Below are 17,642 nucleotides of genomic sequence, written 5' to 3'. Positions count from 1 at the left end.
TTTATAAAGGCCAATGTACCAAAAGCTCTCTTTATGACCCTATCTACCTGTGATGCCACTTTTATGGAATTTTGTATCTGCATTCCCAGATCCCTCTGTTCTATTACACTTCTCAGTGCCCTACCATTTACTTTGTATGTTCTACCTTGGTTTGTCCTCCCAAAGTGCAATACTTGTCTGTATTAAACTCCATCTGCCATTTATCAGCCCATTTTTCCAGCTGGTCCAAACCCCTTGCAAGCTTTGAAAACCTTCCTCACTGTCCACTGCACCTCCAATCTTTGTATCATCAGCAAATTTGCTGATCCAATTTACCACATTATCATCCAGATCATGATATAGATGACAAATAACAATGGACCCAGCACTGATCCCTGTGGCACACCACTAGTCACAAGCCTCCGCTTAGAGAAGCAATCCTCCACTACCACTCTCCGACTTCTCCCATTGAGCCAATGTCTAATCCTATTCACTACCTCACCAGTATACCTAGCGACTGAATCTTCTTAATTAACCTCCCATGTGGGACATTGTCAAAGGCCTTACTGAAGTCCATGTAGACAACATCCACTGCCTTCCCTTCATCCACTTTCCTGGTAACCTCCTCGAAAAACTCTAATAGATTTGTTAAACGTGACCTACCACGCACAAAGCCGTGTTGACTCTCCCTAATAAGTCCCTGTCTATCCAAATACTTGTAGATCCTATCTCTTAGTACTCCTTCCAATAATTTACCTACTACCAACGTCAAATTTACTGGCCTATAATTTCCCGGATTACTTTTAGAGCCTTTTTTTAAACAATGGAACAATATGAGCTATCCTCCAATCCTCCGGCACCTCACCCGTAGATACCGACATTTTAAATATACCTGCCAGGGCCCCTGCAAGGTCCAAGGGAATGCCCTGTGAGGTCCTGGGGATTTATCTACTCTGATTTGCCTCAAGATAGCAAGCACCTTGTCCTCTTCAATCTGTATAGGTTCCATGACCTCACTACTTATTTGCCTTATTTCCATTGACTCCATGTCAGTTTCCTTAATAAATACAGACGCAAAAAAAACCATTTTAAGATCTCCCCCATTTCTTTTGGTTCTATACATAGCCAACCACTCTGATCTTCAAGAGGACCAATTTAATCCCTTACTATCCTTTTGCTCTTAATATATCTGTAGAAGCTCTTTGGATTATCCTTCACCTTGAGTGCCAAAGCATCCTCACGTCTTCTTTTAGCCCTCCTGATTTCTTTCTTGAGTTATTATTTTGCACTTTTTATACTCCTGAAGCTCCTTATTTGATTCCTATATATGTCATACATCTCTCTCTTCTTCTTTATCAGAGTTCTAGTATCCCTAGAGAACCAAGGTTCCTTATTCTTATTCACTTTGGCTTTAAACCTGACAGGAACATACAAACTCTGCACTCTCAAAATTTCTCCTTTGAAGGCCTCCCACCTATCAATCACATCCTTGCCAGAGAACAACCTGTCCCAATCCATGCTTTTTAGATCCTTTCTCATTTCTTCAAATTTGGCCTTTTTCCAGTTTAGAACCTCAACCCGAGGACAAGATCTATCTTTATCCATGATCAAGTTGAAACTAATGGTGTTACGATCACTGGAACCAAAGTGTTCCCCTACACACACTTCCGTCACCTGTCCTAACTCATTTCCTAATGGGAGATCTAATATTGTATCCTCTCTAGTTGGTACCTCTATATTGATTTAGAAATCCCTGACACTCCTTCTCCGCCATCTGTCCCATAGCCCTCCCGTGGCGTTCCACCCTTGCCATTTCCAACATCCTTTGCTCCCATCAGATTCACAAGCTCGCTCTCCACTCCATGTTAACAAATACAGTTCTGTGCAAAAGTCTTAGGCACCCTATATATATATATAAAAAGCAAAAGAGAGAGCATATAACAAAGCAAAAATTAGCAGGAAAATAGAGGATTGGGAAGTTTTTGAAAACATACAGAAAGCAACTAAAAGAATCATTAGGAGGGAAAAGATGAAATATGAAAGCAAGTTAGCAAACAATATCAAAGTGGATAGTAAAAACTTTAAAGTATGTAAAAAATAAAAGAGACTTGAGTGTGGATATAGGACCACTAAAAATGAGGCCGGAGAAATAACTACAAGGGACAAGGCGATGGCAGATGAACTAAATGAGTATTTTGCATCAGTCTTCACTGTGGAAGACACTAGCAATGTGCCAGATGTTGAAGGGTGTGAGGGAAGAGAAGTGAGTGCAGTTACTGTTAGATGGGAGAAGGTGCTCAAAAAGCTGAAAGACCTAAAGATACGTAAGTCACCCGGACCAGATGAACTGCACCTTAGGGTTCTGAAAGAGGTTGCAGGAGAGATTGTGGAGGCATTAGTAATCACCTTTTCAAAAATCATTGGACTCGGGTGTGCCAGAGGACTGGAAAATAGCAAATGTCACTCAACTTTTTAAGAGAGGATGAAGACAGCAGAAAGGAAATCATAGACCAGTTAGTCTGACCTCAGTGGTTGGGAAGATGTTGGAGTCAATTGTTACGGATGAGGTGATGGAGTACTTGGTGATGGTGGACAAGATAGGACAAAGTCAGCATAGTTTCCTTAAGGGAAAATCTTGCCTGATGAACCAGTTGGAATTCCTTGAGGAGATTACAAGTAGGATAGATAAAAGGAATGCAGTGGATGTTATATATTTGGACTTTCAGAAGGCCTTTGACAAGGTGCCACACATGAGGCTGCTTACCAAGTTAAGAGCCCATGGTATTACAGGAAAGTTACTTGCATGGTTAGAGGTTTGGCTGATTGGTAGGAGGCAGGGAGTTGGAATAAAAGGATCCTTTTCTGGTTGGCTGCCAGTGACTAGTGGTGTTACGCAGGGGTTGGTGTTGGGACTGCTTCTTTTTATGCTGTATATAAATGATTTAGAGGATGAAATAGATCGATTTGTTGCCAAGTTTGCAGATGATATGAAGATTGGTGGAGGGGCAGGTAGTGTTGAGGAAACAGGTAGGCTGCAGAAGGACTTAGACAGATTAGGAGAATGGGCAGGAAAGTGACAAATGAAATACAATGTTGGAAAATGCTTGGTCATGCACTTTAGTAGAAGAAATAAATGTACGGACTATTTCTAAATGGGGAGAAAATCCAAAAATCTGAGATGCAGAGGGACTTGGGAGTCTTTGTGCAGAACACTCTAAAGGTTAACTTGCAGGTTGAGTCAGTGGTGAGGAATGCAAATGCAAGATTAGTAGTCATTTCAAGAGGTCTAGAATACAAGAGCAAAGGGTGATGCTGAGGATTTATAAGGCACTGGTGAGGTCTCACCTTGAGTATTGTGAACAGTTTTGGGCTCCTCGTCTAAGGAAAGATGTGCTGGCAGAGGAGGTTCACAACGATGATTCCAGGAATGAAAGGGTTATCATACGAACAAATGTTTGATGGCTCTGGGTCTATATTCACTGGAATTTAGAATGATGAGGGGAGATTTCATTGACACCATTCAAATGTTGAAAGGCCTAGATGGAGTAGATGTGGAAAGGGTGTTTCCCATGGTGGGGGAGTCTAGGACAAGAGGGCACAACCTCAGGATAGAGGGGAGTCCACTTAAAACAGAGGTGTGGAGAATTTTCTTTCACCAGAGGATGATGAATTTGTGGAATTTGTTACCACAGGCAGCTGTGGAGGCCAGGTCATTGGGTGTATTTCAGGCAGAGCTTGATAGGTTCTTGATTGGACATGGCATCAAAGGTTATGGGGAGAGGGCTGGAGAGTGGGGCTGAGGAGGGGGGAGAAAAAGGATCAGTCATGATTGAATGGTGGGGCAGACTCGATAGACCAAATGGCCTAGTTCTGCTCCTGTGTCTACTGGTCTTATATATGCGCCTAATACTTTTGCACTGTGTTGTATGTATGGTTGAATAACAATAAACTTGAACTTGAATATATGTGAATGGGACTTGATGCAGTAGGGTCAGCAGTGTTTTGGATGAGGTCATGTTTCAAGATTGGAATATGGAAGTCTGGACAATAGCATATTGGAGCAGACCAGAGGTAAATAAAGACATCAGTGAGGACATCAGCAGCTGATGGTCTGAGATGGGCAGATATGGGCAATACCAGGAAGTGGGAAAAAATGGTTGTGTTATGCTATATGCTTGAGTAATTCATCTTGGGGTCACAATGACATTTGCAACAGTCTCCGACAGTTGCCATGGAGAGCGACAGGGTTGGTGGCTACTTTCCTCTTGTACTTTGGATTCTTCATTCTTTCAGCATTCTTCATCAACTGAATAATTTCCTGACAAAACAATATCTGTATTATGTTCCAAGAATGTATTTGTGATCGTAGAAAATTTAAAAACTGAACGAAAGTTTAAAGGAATTTATACTCATAAATTTGTGTCCTGTTGTGACATTTCAAAGAAATGGAAACAATCTTATCATTATTTACCCTATAATAAACTTTCCTCGTCTTGTCCGTGAACCCATCATGTAGCAAGAGGAACAGAGGAACACAATTCTTCCTCATTTTTGGTAGCAACTTCACCCCTAATCCGCTTGCTTCTCAGTGTGCTTTACTATTTTTATATTGCTCTTGTCATAATTATTTACCTGGAGTGTTGTGTGCCCACACTGTAAGAAGGATGTGATCGTGCTGGAGAGAGTGCGGGGAAGCTTCATTTAGTGTTGCTTGGATTTGAGATAGCTTGTGTTTGTTCTCAACGGAGCAGGAGAGGCAGATGGATGGCAGAGGAAGAAGGACGCCTCACGTCTTAATAAGCTGATAAGGAAGGCGGGCTCTGTCGTGGGCAAAGTACTGGAGAGTTTAACATCGGTAGCTGAGCGAAGGGCGCTGAGTAGGCTACGGTCAATTATGGAAAACTCTGAACATCCTCTACATAGCACCATCCAGAGACAGAGAAGCAGTTTCAGCGACAGGTTACTGTCGATGCAATGCTCCTCAGACAGGATGAAGAGGTCAATACTCCCCAATGCCATTAGGCTTTACAATTCAACTGCCAGGACTTAAGAACTTTTTTTTTAAAGCTATTATTAATGCTTTTTGAGTTAGTGATTTAGATGCATATCATATTATTACTGAGTTAAGTATTGTATGTAATGAGTTTTTGCTACAACAAGTGTATGGGACATTGGAAAAAATGTTGAATTTCCCCATGGGGATGAATAAAGTATCTATCTATCTATCTATCTATCTATCTATCTATCTATCTAAACAGAGAAAGAGAGAGTTCATAAGACTAAAGAAAAAAAAGATTAGTGTTATTTGTCACATGGATATTGAAACATACAGTGAAATGCATCGTTTGTGTCAGTGGCCAACACAGTCCGAGGATTTTGCTGGGGACAACCCACAAGTGTCCCCACTCCTTCAACTCACTAACCCTAACCCTATTAATGCATATCTTTGATACCTGGGAGGAACCAGGATCACACCGTCATGGAGAGAATGGACAAACAATGGCAGGAATTGAACCCTCCTCTCCACTGGTACTCGTTGGTGCTCTGAAGCATTTGCACTAACTGCCATGTTACCATGTCCCCCCTAATTAATGAAAACTTTTCCAGTGGTTGAAGTCTCTAAGACAAAAGGGATAGGTTTAAGGAGGGACATTTTGTAAGGAATCTAAGGGGGATTCCAGAAGGTACTTGGAGCTCGGAATGTGCTTCCCAAGACCATGGTGAAATAATCTGAATCAGCTTTAATATCACCAGTACATGTTGTGACATTTGTTAACTTTGCGGCAGCAGTCCAAAGCAAAACATAATAATAGAAAAAAACATGAATTACAGTAAATATATACATAATTAAATACATAAGTAGTGAAAAAATAGAAATAAACAAATAGTGTAGTGTGCATTGATTCAATGTCCATTCAGAAATGGGATGGCAGAGGGGAAGAAGCTGAGCCATTGAGTGTGTGTCTTCAGGCTTCTGTACCTCCTTCCTGATGGTAGCAATGAGAACAAGGCATGTCCTGGGGGTGATGGGGGGGGGCCTTAATGAGGGATACTGCTTTTTTGGAGCATTGCTGAAAACTTGTAACGTTTACGAAGCATGTAGACAAGTACTTGCTTCGTCAAGGTGTAGACGGCTACAGACCTAATGAGGGTAAATGGGAACAGTGCAGATTGGTATAATGGGTGGCATGGAATTGTGGGCTGAATGACCAGTTTCTGAGCTGTATCGCTCAGTCTGGATTGGAACACAGTCACACCAATATTTTGGTCCTCTCATGAAATGTTTGGTTTTTGATGTTGGACCTCCTATAAAACATTTTAGCTGTGTATTTAAAAACACAAAAGGGTTTCGGCCCGAAATGTCGTCACTACCTCCTCCCATAGATGCTGTCTGGCCTGCTGAGTTCTGCCAGCATTTTGTGTTTTTATTTATTTCCAGCATCTGCAGATTCCCTCGTGTTAGCTGTGTATTTGTTATGTATTTAATATTTCAATAATATTCAAGTAATCTTGTATTTATATTGTTTGATTAAGCATTTTTGTTCATTGAAATAATTATTGGTTAAATGTAAAAATACATCAAATGCTACATCATCACGCTACCATGTGATATGTGTATGCCTCACTTAAAGACGAAGCTACTCCAGCATTTCGTACTCTCTGCGTCTTCCTTTGAATCTGTTTAATGTTTTGAAGTTACAAAACATTACAGTATTCTCAGCCAAGTGTATGCTTTTCACATCTACTTCTATTACCTAATGCAGCCATTCAGCCTTTGGAACTGTGCTAGCCTTTTTTTGCACTAGCCCTCATCTACAATTATTTTTCCCCTTTAAACATTCATCCAATTATTCTTCTGGAGGTTATGCTCTAAGAAACTTCTACAAATGTACTGTTGAAGGTATCCTGACTGGTCTGTGTGATGGTCTGGTACAGCAATTTGAAGGTGCTGTAGAGAATACTTTATTCTGCCTAATACATCCCTCCCCACCATTGGCCATATCTACAGGAGGCAGGGCCTCAGGAAGCCAACAATAAAGATCCCCATCATCCTAGTCAACATTATTTGCAAACAGTCTCTGGCAGTTGCCAAAGGGAGGAGCAGAATTGGTGGTTTGTACTTTGGATTCTTGATTCTTTTAACATTCTTTTTTAATTGAATGATTTCCTATCAGAATCATGTCTACAATTAGGTACAGTAATGAGATTTAAGAAGTATATGGGCCGAACACAGACAACTGGGACTAGCTGAGTGTGCCAAAGGGCCTATACCCATGCCACACTGCTCTATGGCTCGATGCCATCTGTTTGGAGCAGGTTTGGCATGAGGTACGGAAGAAGCTTGAAGCCTCAGATCTCCACATTCAAGAGCAGCTACTTCCCTTCAACCACAGGGTTCTTGAACCAACCGACACAATCCTAATCACCACTTTTTACTGACACTGTGATCATTCAGAATCACAATCAGGTTTGATATCACTGGCATATGTCGTGAAATTTGTTAACTTTGTGGCAGCAGTACAGTGCACGATAATACAGAGTGAAAGAAAACTGAATTACTATATATATAGGTTAAATAAGTAGTGCAAAGAATCAAAAATAAAAAAAGTAGTGAGGTAATGTTCATGGGTTCAATGTCCATTCAGAAAGCTGATGGCAGAGGGGAAGAAGCTGTTCCTGAATTTATTGCGTGTGCATTTTCAGGCTTCTGTATCTTCTTCCTGATGGTAGCAATGAGAAGAGAGCATGTCCTGGGTGGTGGAAGTCCTTAATGGTGGACGCTGCCTTCCTGAGGCACCGCTCCTTGAAGATGGCCTGGATACCACGGAGGCTAGTGTCTATGATGGAGCTAAGTTTGCAACTCCCTGCAGCTTCCTTTGATCCTGTGCAATAGCCACCCATACTAGACAGTGGTGCACCCAGTAGGAATGCTGTCCACTGTAATCTGTAGAAATTCGTGAGACTTTTTGGTGACATACTAAATCCCCTCAAACTCCTAATGAAATATAATTGCTGTTATGCCTGATAAGTTGGGTCCAGGCTAGGTCCTCAGAGATATTAACGCCCAGGAACTTGAAATTACTAACTCTGTCCACTTCTGATCCCTCTGTGAATACTATCGTGCATTCCCTCGTCTTACCCTTTCTCAACTCCACAATTAGTTCTTCAGACTTCATGACATAGAGTTGCTGTGGCACCACTCAACTCGCTGGTAAATCTCACTCCTGTACACCCTCTTGTCACTAAGATTCTGCCAACAATGGTTGTTGTGTATCGTCAGCAAATTTATAGGAGGTGTTTGAGCTGTGCTTTTGCATAAAAATGACATTTCTTTGCGTTTTTATTGTAAAAGGTGTATAATTTGAAGTTATTATATGCTCTTCTTGCTGCTTTTCTCTTGCACGTAAGCATTTATGTACTTATGCATATGACAATAAAGCCGATTTTGGTTCTTCAACTCACTGCATTTCAGTACAAGACAGGGTAGAGACAGACTAGAATTTCCAGCGGCCTCTGCTACATTGGTAGAGAGAGAGTGTGAGTGAGTGAGTGAGTGTGAGTGAGTGAGTGAGTGAGTGTGAGTGTGTGTGTGTGTGAATGTGAATGACGCACATAATGACGTCAGAAGAGACCCCGCCCCGCCATGGGCTCGGGCCCCGCCTCCGCTGTGGAGCGCGCTGGCGCCTTTGGAACGCGGTGTATCGAGAGCTGAAAGGGGGGAATTCCAATTGGAACGCGGCGCTGTCAGCGGCGGATACATTGTATCCGGAGAAGGGAATCCCCGGAGCACAGGGCAGCCAGCGAGGGACGAGGCTGCGTTCGTCTGCAGGGCAAGCCACCCCTCCTCCCAGAACCCGGGGGCATTCGGGCAACGGTTTTCAGATACCCCCTCACCACAGCAACACTCCACGCCCCCACCTTCTCCCCCGCAAGTCCGTGACCCGAGCGGAAGCCGCCGCTAAGCTCCCACCTCCATGGAGTTGGAGAACATCGTAGCCAACACGGTGTTACTAAAAGCAAGAGAAGGTAAGCAACGAACGAGAGTTTCCCCTTTTCCAATGGGCGCCTTAAACTTTCTTTAGCATAAGGCTGGTTTGATACCCCCACCCCCCGCTGTCCGGAGTTCTCTGTGTATTGGTATCACGGGGGGTAAGGGTGAGAACGAGCAGACGAGGCAGACTGTCCCGCAGGTTAAGAGTGGTATGCGTGGACCCCGGAAATACAGCGCTGCCTGCGTGGGAAGGAGCTACTGCGGTTTGGTGGAGGGTGACAGGTCTCTGAATGTGCAACTTGGCCTCCTTCCTGTTTGTACGTCGCTTTTGTAATTTTGTGGAGGGAAGCGTGAATGTATTTCCAATGTTGTCATTCAGCCCGTCTTCCCACCGTAGCCGAGAGAGAGAGAGGTGGGGAGAAAACACCCCTGTGTTGTCGGTGCGATCCCAAACAGGTCACACGAAGAACCTGTGGCGTATGTGTTTCTACTCGAGAGAGGAGTTACAACTAAGCGGTCACTGTTATTGGACGGTGTGGGAGGACACCTGTCCGCATTAAACTCCAGGTGTGAGTTTCAGTCAGGAAAGGCAGCGTGCAGAATCCCACCCCCCAAAAAAAAGCAGTGCGATGGGTAGATATTGACAGGACTTGGAAGGTATTGATGACTTAAAATTCAGGCTGTGTTGGGTGTAATATCTTGCAAATTACTGCACATTTGCTTCGAGGCTATGGATCGATTCGATTCTTCCCGGCGATATTTCTAATCCATAATTTATTAAGTTCACTTCAACTTTCAAGTCACTCCGTGAGAGCTGTGTTCCGCGGGACAGGAGTTTGCTGTTGCCTGGTGCGTCTGCCGCCGGGATAGTTCCAACGTTTGTTTGTATATTTTAACAGCAGAAACCATAAAGCGGTTCATAGCAAGCGTTCAATGAGGCGTCAAAGAGAAAACTTCGTCTGATATAGGGTTGTCACTTATAATACAAGAGTCTCACCATTGCTGGACATCTCATACACAAAATGCTAGATTTCCTGCAGCTGCAGAATCTGTGGACCCGGCGAGGAGGGAGGGAGGTAATCTATCTTTAGGTTAGGATAGTCGCACAACTTGGAGAGAAACTTCTATAAGCCTTCTTCCCTTCCCACTCTGGGTGGGTGGAGGATCTTGGTTTGAGAGGAGATGTTGGGCAGATAAGAGCAGCGCATTTTGTAGATGGTATCCTCTGCGGTACCGTTACCCCAGGCATTGACAGCAGCTATGAAGGTCCTCCATCTCTGGCTTCCTTCATTGTGTCAGTAGCCCAGTTTTCACCACTGTCGGGAACACCGTCACACTCAGATGTAGAAGGATTGTTCATTGCTGTTTTAGTCAGTTTTGTTTTGCCAGTCAGGGTCGTTAGCCCTGAACTGAACTCCCTAACCAGTCTGGCCTCTACCCTTTGACCTCTTTGGCATGGGTGACCCTACCAAGAGCCAAAACCTGAAGCCCCTGACCCCAGCCAACACAGCTCTCCAGGTCACTGAGGCACACAAGCCTCCAAACCAGGACAAGGTTGTGGTCCTCTTGGAGGTCTGCAGATGGAGCTGGAGGTAAATGACAGGGAGAGAACCTGTAGATGCTGGAAATCCAAGCAATACACACAAAATGCTGGAGGTGACGAGTGGTGCCAATTATTGGAATTTACTCCGATAAAAATAATTGCCTGTTGATTTTTTTTTAGGAAAGGGACTAAACTTCCTCTGTTACTACAGAGGAAGAAACTGACGCAAAATAGATTTGGTTGTTCCTGATGGATGGCCCAATAAGTGGTCTCGCCCTGAACTGTTTATTCCCCTCCACAGATGCCATCTCACCTGTTGAGTTCTTCCAGCATGTACTGTGTGCAATATGGTCTCTGGTGTTTGAGAATCATGCTAGATGCAAATGCAGTACTGCATTTCCAACGTGATGAAGTGAGCCAGGTTATAAAAATGCTCATTCCCTGTAGGATGCTCTGAGAGGGTCCGTTGTAGCACAAGGTGCCATATTGGAGCATGTCAGTTTCTTTCTGTGTGTTAATACTCATTTCCTTTGAAGATGAACCACTCTTTTTTAGCTCTGTCTCGGTATGAGAAAGGTTCTGCCCTCAACGACACTAACATGGCTGTTTTTCTGAGTGGAGTAACTTTTTTTTAACCACTTTGCACCTTAATAACAGTGTGGTTGGAGAGAACTGACAACTGAGAACGGATGCTTCTGGTTGCTGCAGAGAACCTGCATTCTCACAGCGATGCAACGGTGAAGAAGCTGCATAAGCACAAGGGATTCTGCAGATGCCAGAAATCCAGAGCTTGTTCGTTCGTTATGTGCCTTGTTGTGTGACGTGGGCGATCGTGATCTTTCCATGACCATGAATGTTCTTGGCAAATTTTTCTACAGAAGTGGTTTGCCGTTACTTTTGTCTGGGCAGTGTCTTTACAAGACGGGTGACCCCAGCCATTATTAATACTCTCCAGAGATTGACTGCCATAACCAGGACTTGTGATGTGCACCAGCTGCTCGTACGACCATCCACCACCTGCTCCCATGGGTTCACGTGACCTTGATTTTGGGGGGGAGGGGCAGGGATCTAAGCAGGTGCTACACCTGGCCCAAGGGCTAGCAGAGGCAAGGAGTGCATTGCACCTGCTTTGGTAGAGATGTAAATCCATGCAGTCCAGAGCAACACACAAAATATTCAGCAAGGTAGGTGGCATCTGTGGAGAGGAACAAGGAGTTGATGTTTCGAGCCAAGATCCTTCAATCAGCACTGGAGGGGTGGGGGGAAGAGCTAGAATAATTTGGTGGAAGAAGCTGAAGAATGCTGATTGGCCCATTTTGCGCTGCTAGCTCTAGTTTTTCCAAATCATTCCACTGTGTTCCTTTTCCCCTGTAACAATGGCAATATTTCCATTTCAAATGTCCATACCAGGGGTTCCCTACCATTAACCCGAGGGGTCAATGGACCCTAGGTTGGGAACCTCTGGACTATCACTGCCTTGGTAAAACAGCCAACTTAATCAAAGGTTCAACCCACCCTGGACATTCTACTTTCTTTCCCCCCCCCCCCCCGCCCCCATCCTCCATGAAGCATAAGTCTGTAACCACCTACCACCAGGCTTAAGGACAGCTTCTGTTTTGCTGTTATAAGTATTGAATGGTCCCATAGTACAAAAGGATGGACCATTGACCTCAGTCTACCTTAAGATTGTATTGTCCCCCACCTGGTCTGTACTTTCTCTGTCGCTGTTACACTTTATAATACACTCTGTATTCTTTTAGCTTGTACTGCCTCAATGCATTGTTTAATGAATTGATCTGTATGAACGGTATTCAAGACGAGCTTTCAGTGCACCTTGTTACGTGTGGCAATAATAAACCAATTCCAATATAAAAGTCACAGAATCTTTTTTACCACCATTCTCTCAGGAAGCACAGACAAATCTTCACAATTCCTTGCATGGGTTTTTGCTTCATCTCGGGTCCTTTTTAAATACCCTGTGATCTGAGCTGTCATCTTGTCCAGCCTCCTCCGGGTGGAGATGATTTCTCGCCACCTGCCATAGTGACACTCCTGGTGGTCACCTCTGCAGAGTCCCTGCTGTATGAGGCATGATGCTGGCTCGCTTATTTCCCCACACCATCGAACTCTTTTAATCCACATCCGTGTATAGCTTTGCAAACTCAAGTCACCTGTCACTTTGTGCCCGTGAGGTTAAGGGTGGCAATTAACGGACGTTCAAGAAATCAGTGTTCATGCTATCAAGCTGGAGGCTACCCAGATGGTGTTACTTCTCCAACCTGAATGTGGCTTCATCGCAGAGGTAGAGGAGGCCATGGATGGGCACATCAAAATGGGAAGTAACATTGAAATGGGTGGCCACCAGGAGATCTCACTTTCTCTAGCCTCTCCACCACCATTCTCCATTCCTGTTTCCCTCATTCACATTATCTCCTTAACTGCCCGTCACCTCCCTCTGGTGTTCTTCCCCATTCCCTTTCTTCTATGGTCTTCTGTCCTCTCCTACCAGATTCCTCTTTCTCCATCCCTTTATCTCTTTCACCAATCAACGTCCCAACTCTTTACTTCACCCTCTCCCAATCTCACCTATCACCTTGTACTACTTCCTCCTCCACCTCCGCCTTCTTACTCTTGACTTCTCCCCTTCCGTTCCAGTCCTGATGAAGGGACTCAGCCCGAAAAGTTGACTGTTTACTCTTTTCCATTGCTGCCTGGTCTGCTGAGTTCCTGCAGCATTTTGAGTGTGTTGCTTTGGATTTCCAGAATCTACAAATTTTCTCATGTTTGGAATATACTATTGAGACCCAACTTGTGATTTATGAGAGCTTAGTTTTCAACTTCCTTACACTCGTCTTCTGTTCATAAATCTTGTGCTTTTCTTTGGGTCTTATTCAATTAGTCTTGCAATTTTCAAAGATTTCTCCATGTGTAAGGACACAAACATAAAAATTCAAGACTTAAGTTTTATTTATCATGTGTACATCGAAACAGCCCGCAAGTGTCACCGCATATTCCAACGCCAACATAGTACGTCCATAATGCTTGGCAGAGCATCACAAGACAAAGCAAGCATCGTCACAACAGCTAAACAAACTCTATTCTACCACCCCATTCACACACGCACACACACAGTGCTCTAACCACGAGACATCCCGTCGTCTTTGGTCACCAGCCTCAGATTTGGGCTCAAGCATGTGGACAAGGTGTTCAGCTCATCAAGTATGCTCTGCCATTCAATAATAGCTGGCTTATTTTTCCCTCTCAACCCCATTCTCCTGGCTTCTCCCTGTAACCTTCGATGCCCTTGCTAATCAAGAATCTGTCAATCTCTACTTTAAATATACCCAGTGACCCGGCCTCCAAAGCTGTCTGTGGAAATATTCCGCAGATCTGCCACCCTCTGGCTAAAGAATCCTACGTCTTTCTCTTCTTGGCAACACCCATTTTGTTCATCTGCTGCACCTTGTTTTTTCTACAAAGTGTGCTGTTTCACCGTTCTGCCTTGAATGCAATATGTCTTTCCCTTTCACCAGCCTTCCTGTGCCTCACTGTCCCTGGCTGGTACAGTTTTCAGAAACAGTCATAGACTGATACAGCATAGGAACAGACTTTATCCTTCAAGTCCATATGACCAATAAGCATCAATCTTTTATTTATGCTATTTCCCCCATAACACATTTTGAGTTCTGAAGAAGGGTCTTGGCCTGAAATGTTGAAATGTTTACTCTTTTCCATTGATGCTGCCTGACTTGTTAAGTTCCTCCAGCATTTTTGTGTGCGTTGTTTTGGATTCCCAGCATCTGCAGACTTTTATTCTCCCATCAATTGTGCACTTTATGTAGTCCTGTGCAGGCCTGTAGTCCAGTGCAGTTTTTATGTTGTTTTATGTAGCCTAGTGCTGTCTAGTGTAATTTTGTGTTTCAGGTAGCACCAGGATCCTGGAGGAACGTTGTTTCGTTTTTACTGTCTACTATACCAGCAGTTTAAGGACGAAATGACAATAAACTTGAATCCTCCCTCAGATTCTACCATTCACCTGCAACCCAGGGACAGTTTACAGTGGCCAGTTACCCAACCGACTTGCACATTTTTTGGGGGGTTTGGAAGGGACCCCAAACAGCCACAGAGAGAATGCAAGGGGCACAGATCAGGGTGGAACCGGGATCACCAGAGCTGCATGAGCCAAGTGTTAGGGTAATGGCATGAGCCCTGAAGAAGGGTCTCGGCCTGAAAGGCCATCTGTTAATTCATTTCTGCCTGACCTGCTGAGTTCCTGCAGCATTTCGTGTGTGTGTGTGTGTGTTGATTAAGATAATAGGGTTGTGTTAACTGCCCTGCAGCAATCCAGGCAACTATGGGTTTCAGTAATTTGCAACATTTTAAATAATTTCAGGGAGCACACAAAATGCTGGAGGAGCTCAGCAGGTCAGGCAGCGTCTATGGAAGAGAGTAAACAGTCAACATTTCGGGCTGAGGCCCTTCATCAGGACTGGGGAGTTCAGGGAAGCTTGCCATTAGCAAAGGTATTTGAACATCCAGAGGTCTCCCTCTGTAGATATGCAATTCAAGGGAAGCATTGTCAATCCAAAGTATTGAAGTAAACCGAGTCATTGAAACTATTCAGTCGTCTACTGTTACCGTTGGTCTTAAGGATATTAAAAAAAATGTGTTTGTGAGCCTCCACCGAGAATGCCGCTGGAATGAAGCTTGCTCGTTGTACTGAATAAAGACATCTATTTTACCAGGAGGAGAAACGTCTCTACCAAAGGAGATGAGAGGCAGTGCTTCCCTTAGTTAGCCTGCAGGTTACTCTTGGGCTCAGTGCAGTACCTGCTTAGCCCCCCTTTAATCAGGGTCACTTGAAGCCATGGAATCAGGTGGTGGATGGTCGTATGAGCATCTGGTGCACAACACAAATCCTGGTTATGTGACCACCGATGCCAGGCAGACAATCTCGGAAGAGTATTAATCACGCTCACTCACCCGTCCTGTAAAGACACTGCCCAGAAGAAGGCAATGGCCGACAACTTCTGCAGAAAAAATTTGCCAAGACCAATCACGGTCATGGGAAGACCATACTCACCCACGTCCTATGACGTGGCACATAACAACAGAACAGTAGCAAGTCCCTGGAATGTGCTGCTGGGAAAGTGGTAGAAGCAAATACAATAGTAATGTTTCAGAGGCATTTAGACAGGCCCGTCAACAGACAGGGAATGGAGGGGATATAGACCTTGTGTGGGCAAATGGCATTAAGTTTAGTTTGCTTTTGTGGTCGGCATACACTGGATGGACTGAAAGGCTTGTCACTGTGCTCTTCTGATCTAACATTCTAACGCAAAGATTCCCAGCCTGAGGTCCACGGACCCCTCTGTCAATAAGTGTTCATGGCATTAAAAAGGTCTGGAACCCCTGTTCTAAAGTAAATTATTTGCTGTTGCAACCGAAGAGGTTGAAGGGAAGTAGGTGTCGGGGTGGACTGAACTGGGCGGAATGTGGTCTATCCCGGAAATCCCACTCCATGTCCTGAGGGTAGACCATTGGTATCAGCGGTGGAACTGGAGGAAGCTTGGTGTGTGAGTGACAGGTAACGGAGGCTTTCTTAAGAATTTGGCTAGACCAATTTGGTCAAGTCAGCTATTTTTAAATAAAATTGAAATTTACTGTTACACGGCATAGGGATTCAGATTACGCAAGTTCCCCAGATGGTTAGTGTCGTTGGTGAGACCACAGTAGAAAGAATGCTGCAGGTAGACAGCCAGAATTTGATAGTGTTTGCAATACTTTGCTAGCCATGAGTTTGTGGTTGGGCAGCAGTGAGAGTTGGACCCTTTGCATGCATAGTTTTAGGTGACGTGCGACGATTTGTCAGGTCACCTAAAACTTTGAACTTCTATAGATTCACGGCAGAGCGTATTTTAAACTAGTTGCATCATGATCTGGTATGGAAGCACCAATGCCAATGAACTGAAATATCTGCAGAAAGTCGCGGCAGCATCCCTGTCCATTGGGGAAGCTCTCCCCATCATTGAGCACATCTACAAGGAGCGTTGCCTCATCTGTCATCCAGGCCACTCTCTTCTGGTTACTGCCACCAGATAGGAGCCTTAGGTCCCATACCACCAGGTTCAGGAGCAGTACAACCATCAGGCTCTTGAACCAGCATGGATAACTTAAATAACCTCAACTCTGAACTGACTTCGCAACCTACGAGCTCACTTTCATGGGCTCTACAACTCATGTTCTCAGTGTTATTTATTATTTGCACACTGGCACATTACATAAACTTTTCTGGGGAAAAAGTGCAATGGTTCCATTCTGTATATACAATATACAACCTGAAATGCTTACTCTCTGCAGGCACCCTCGAAACAGAAGAAAAATACCCAAGAACGAATAGCTGAAAAGCATAAGAACCCCAAAGCCCCTTGTCCCGCTCCCATGCATAAACAACATCAACTCTCCCTATCAGAATAACCAAATAACCCAAAAATCAAATGCCTAAAGATCTCAGCTAGTCAGAGGAAAGATTCGCAAACATGAAACGTTGACTATTCTTCTTTCCACAGGTACTAGCTGACCAGAGTTTTTATAGCATTTCCTGTTTTTGTGATGGTGCCTCTCCCCATCCACTCTATTTAGACCTTTCAATGATCAATAGGTTTAATTGAGATCCTGCACCCCACCCCTCGTACTTCTAAACTCCAGCAAGTACAGACCTGGAGGCAATGAGTACTCCTCGTACATTAACCCTTTCGTTCCCAGGACCTTTCTAGCCATGGAATGAGTGCTGCACCTGCGAAAGGGAAGAAGGAAGTGACTGGAGGGAAAGGGGTATTATTTCACCACATAGACTGTCTAGTTGAAGAGGAGTGTGTTACCCTGATGTTATAAAACTATTGAAAGTCCCCTAGTATGAGAAGGTGGAAACTTGACTTGATGATCCGCTGTGTTATAGCTTTACACCTTGTCTGCCTGCATGGTACTTCTGTTTAACTGTAACTCTTTGTTCTGAATTCTGCTATTGTTTTCCCTCGCGCTACCTCACTGCGATGTGGTAATGGAATGATCTGTACATCTGGTATGCAAAACTCAAAAGTGTCTCTGTGTACCTCGGTGGTAAGCATA

General features: G+C 44.2%; 1 protein-coding gene across 1 annotated transcript in view; it reads left to right on the top strand.

Moving 5' to 3' along the window:
- Positions 1–8,634: 8,634 nt before the first annotated feature.
- The window catches only part of LOC140734981 (G protein-coupled receptor kinase 5-like), a 199,506-nt gene continuing 190,498 nt past the window's right edge, over positions 8,635–17,642 (top strand). The window contains exon 1 of the mRNA XM_073059759.1: positions 8,635–9,006. Within this exon, the coding sequence (XP_072915860.1) occupies positions 8,955–9,006 (52 nt within the window). The 5' untranslated portion in view covers positions 8,635–8,954. The remainder of the gene's footprint in view (positions 9,007–17,642) is intronic.

This window comes from Hemitrygon akajei, chromosome 1 (genome assembly GCF_048418815.1).
Source record: "Hemitrygon akajei chromosome 1, sHemAka1.3, whole genome shotgun sequence".
Lineage (NCBI taxonomy): Eukaryota > Metazoa > Chordata > Chondrichthyes > Myliobatiformes > Dasyatidae > Hemitrygon > Hemitrygon akajei.
This window is presented reverse-complemented; position numbering and strand designations above follow the sequence as displayed.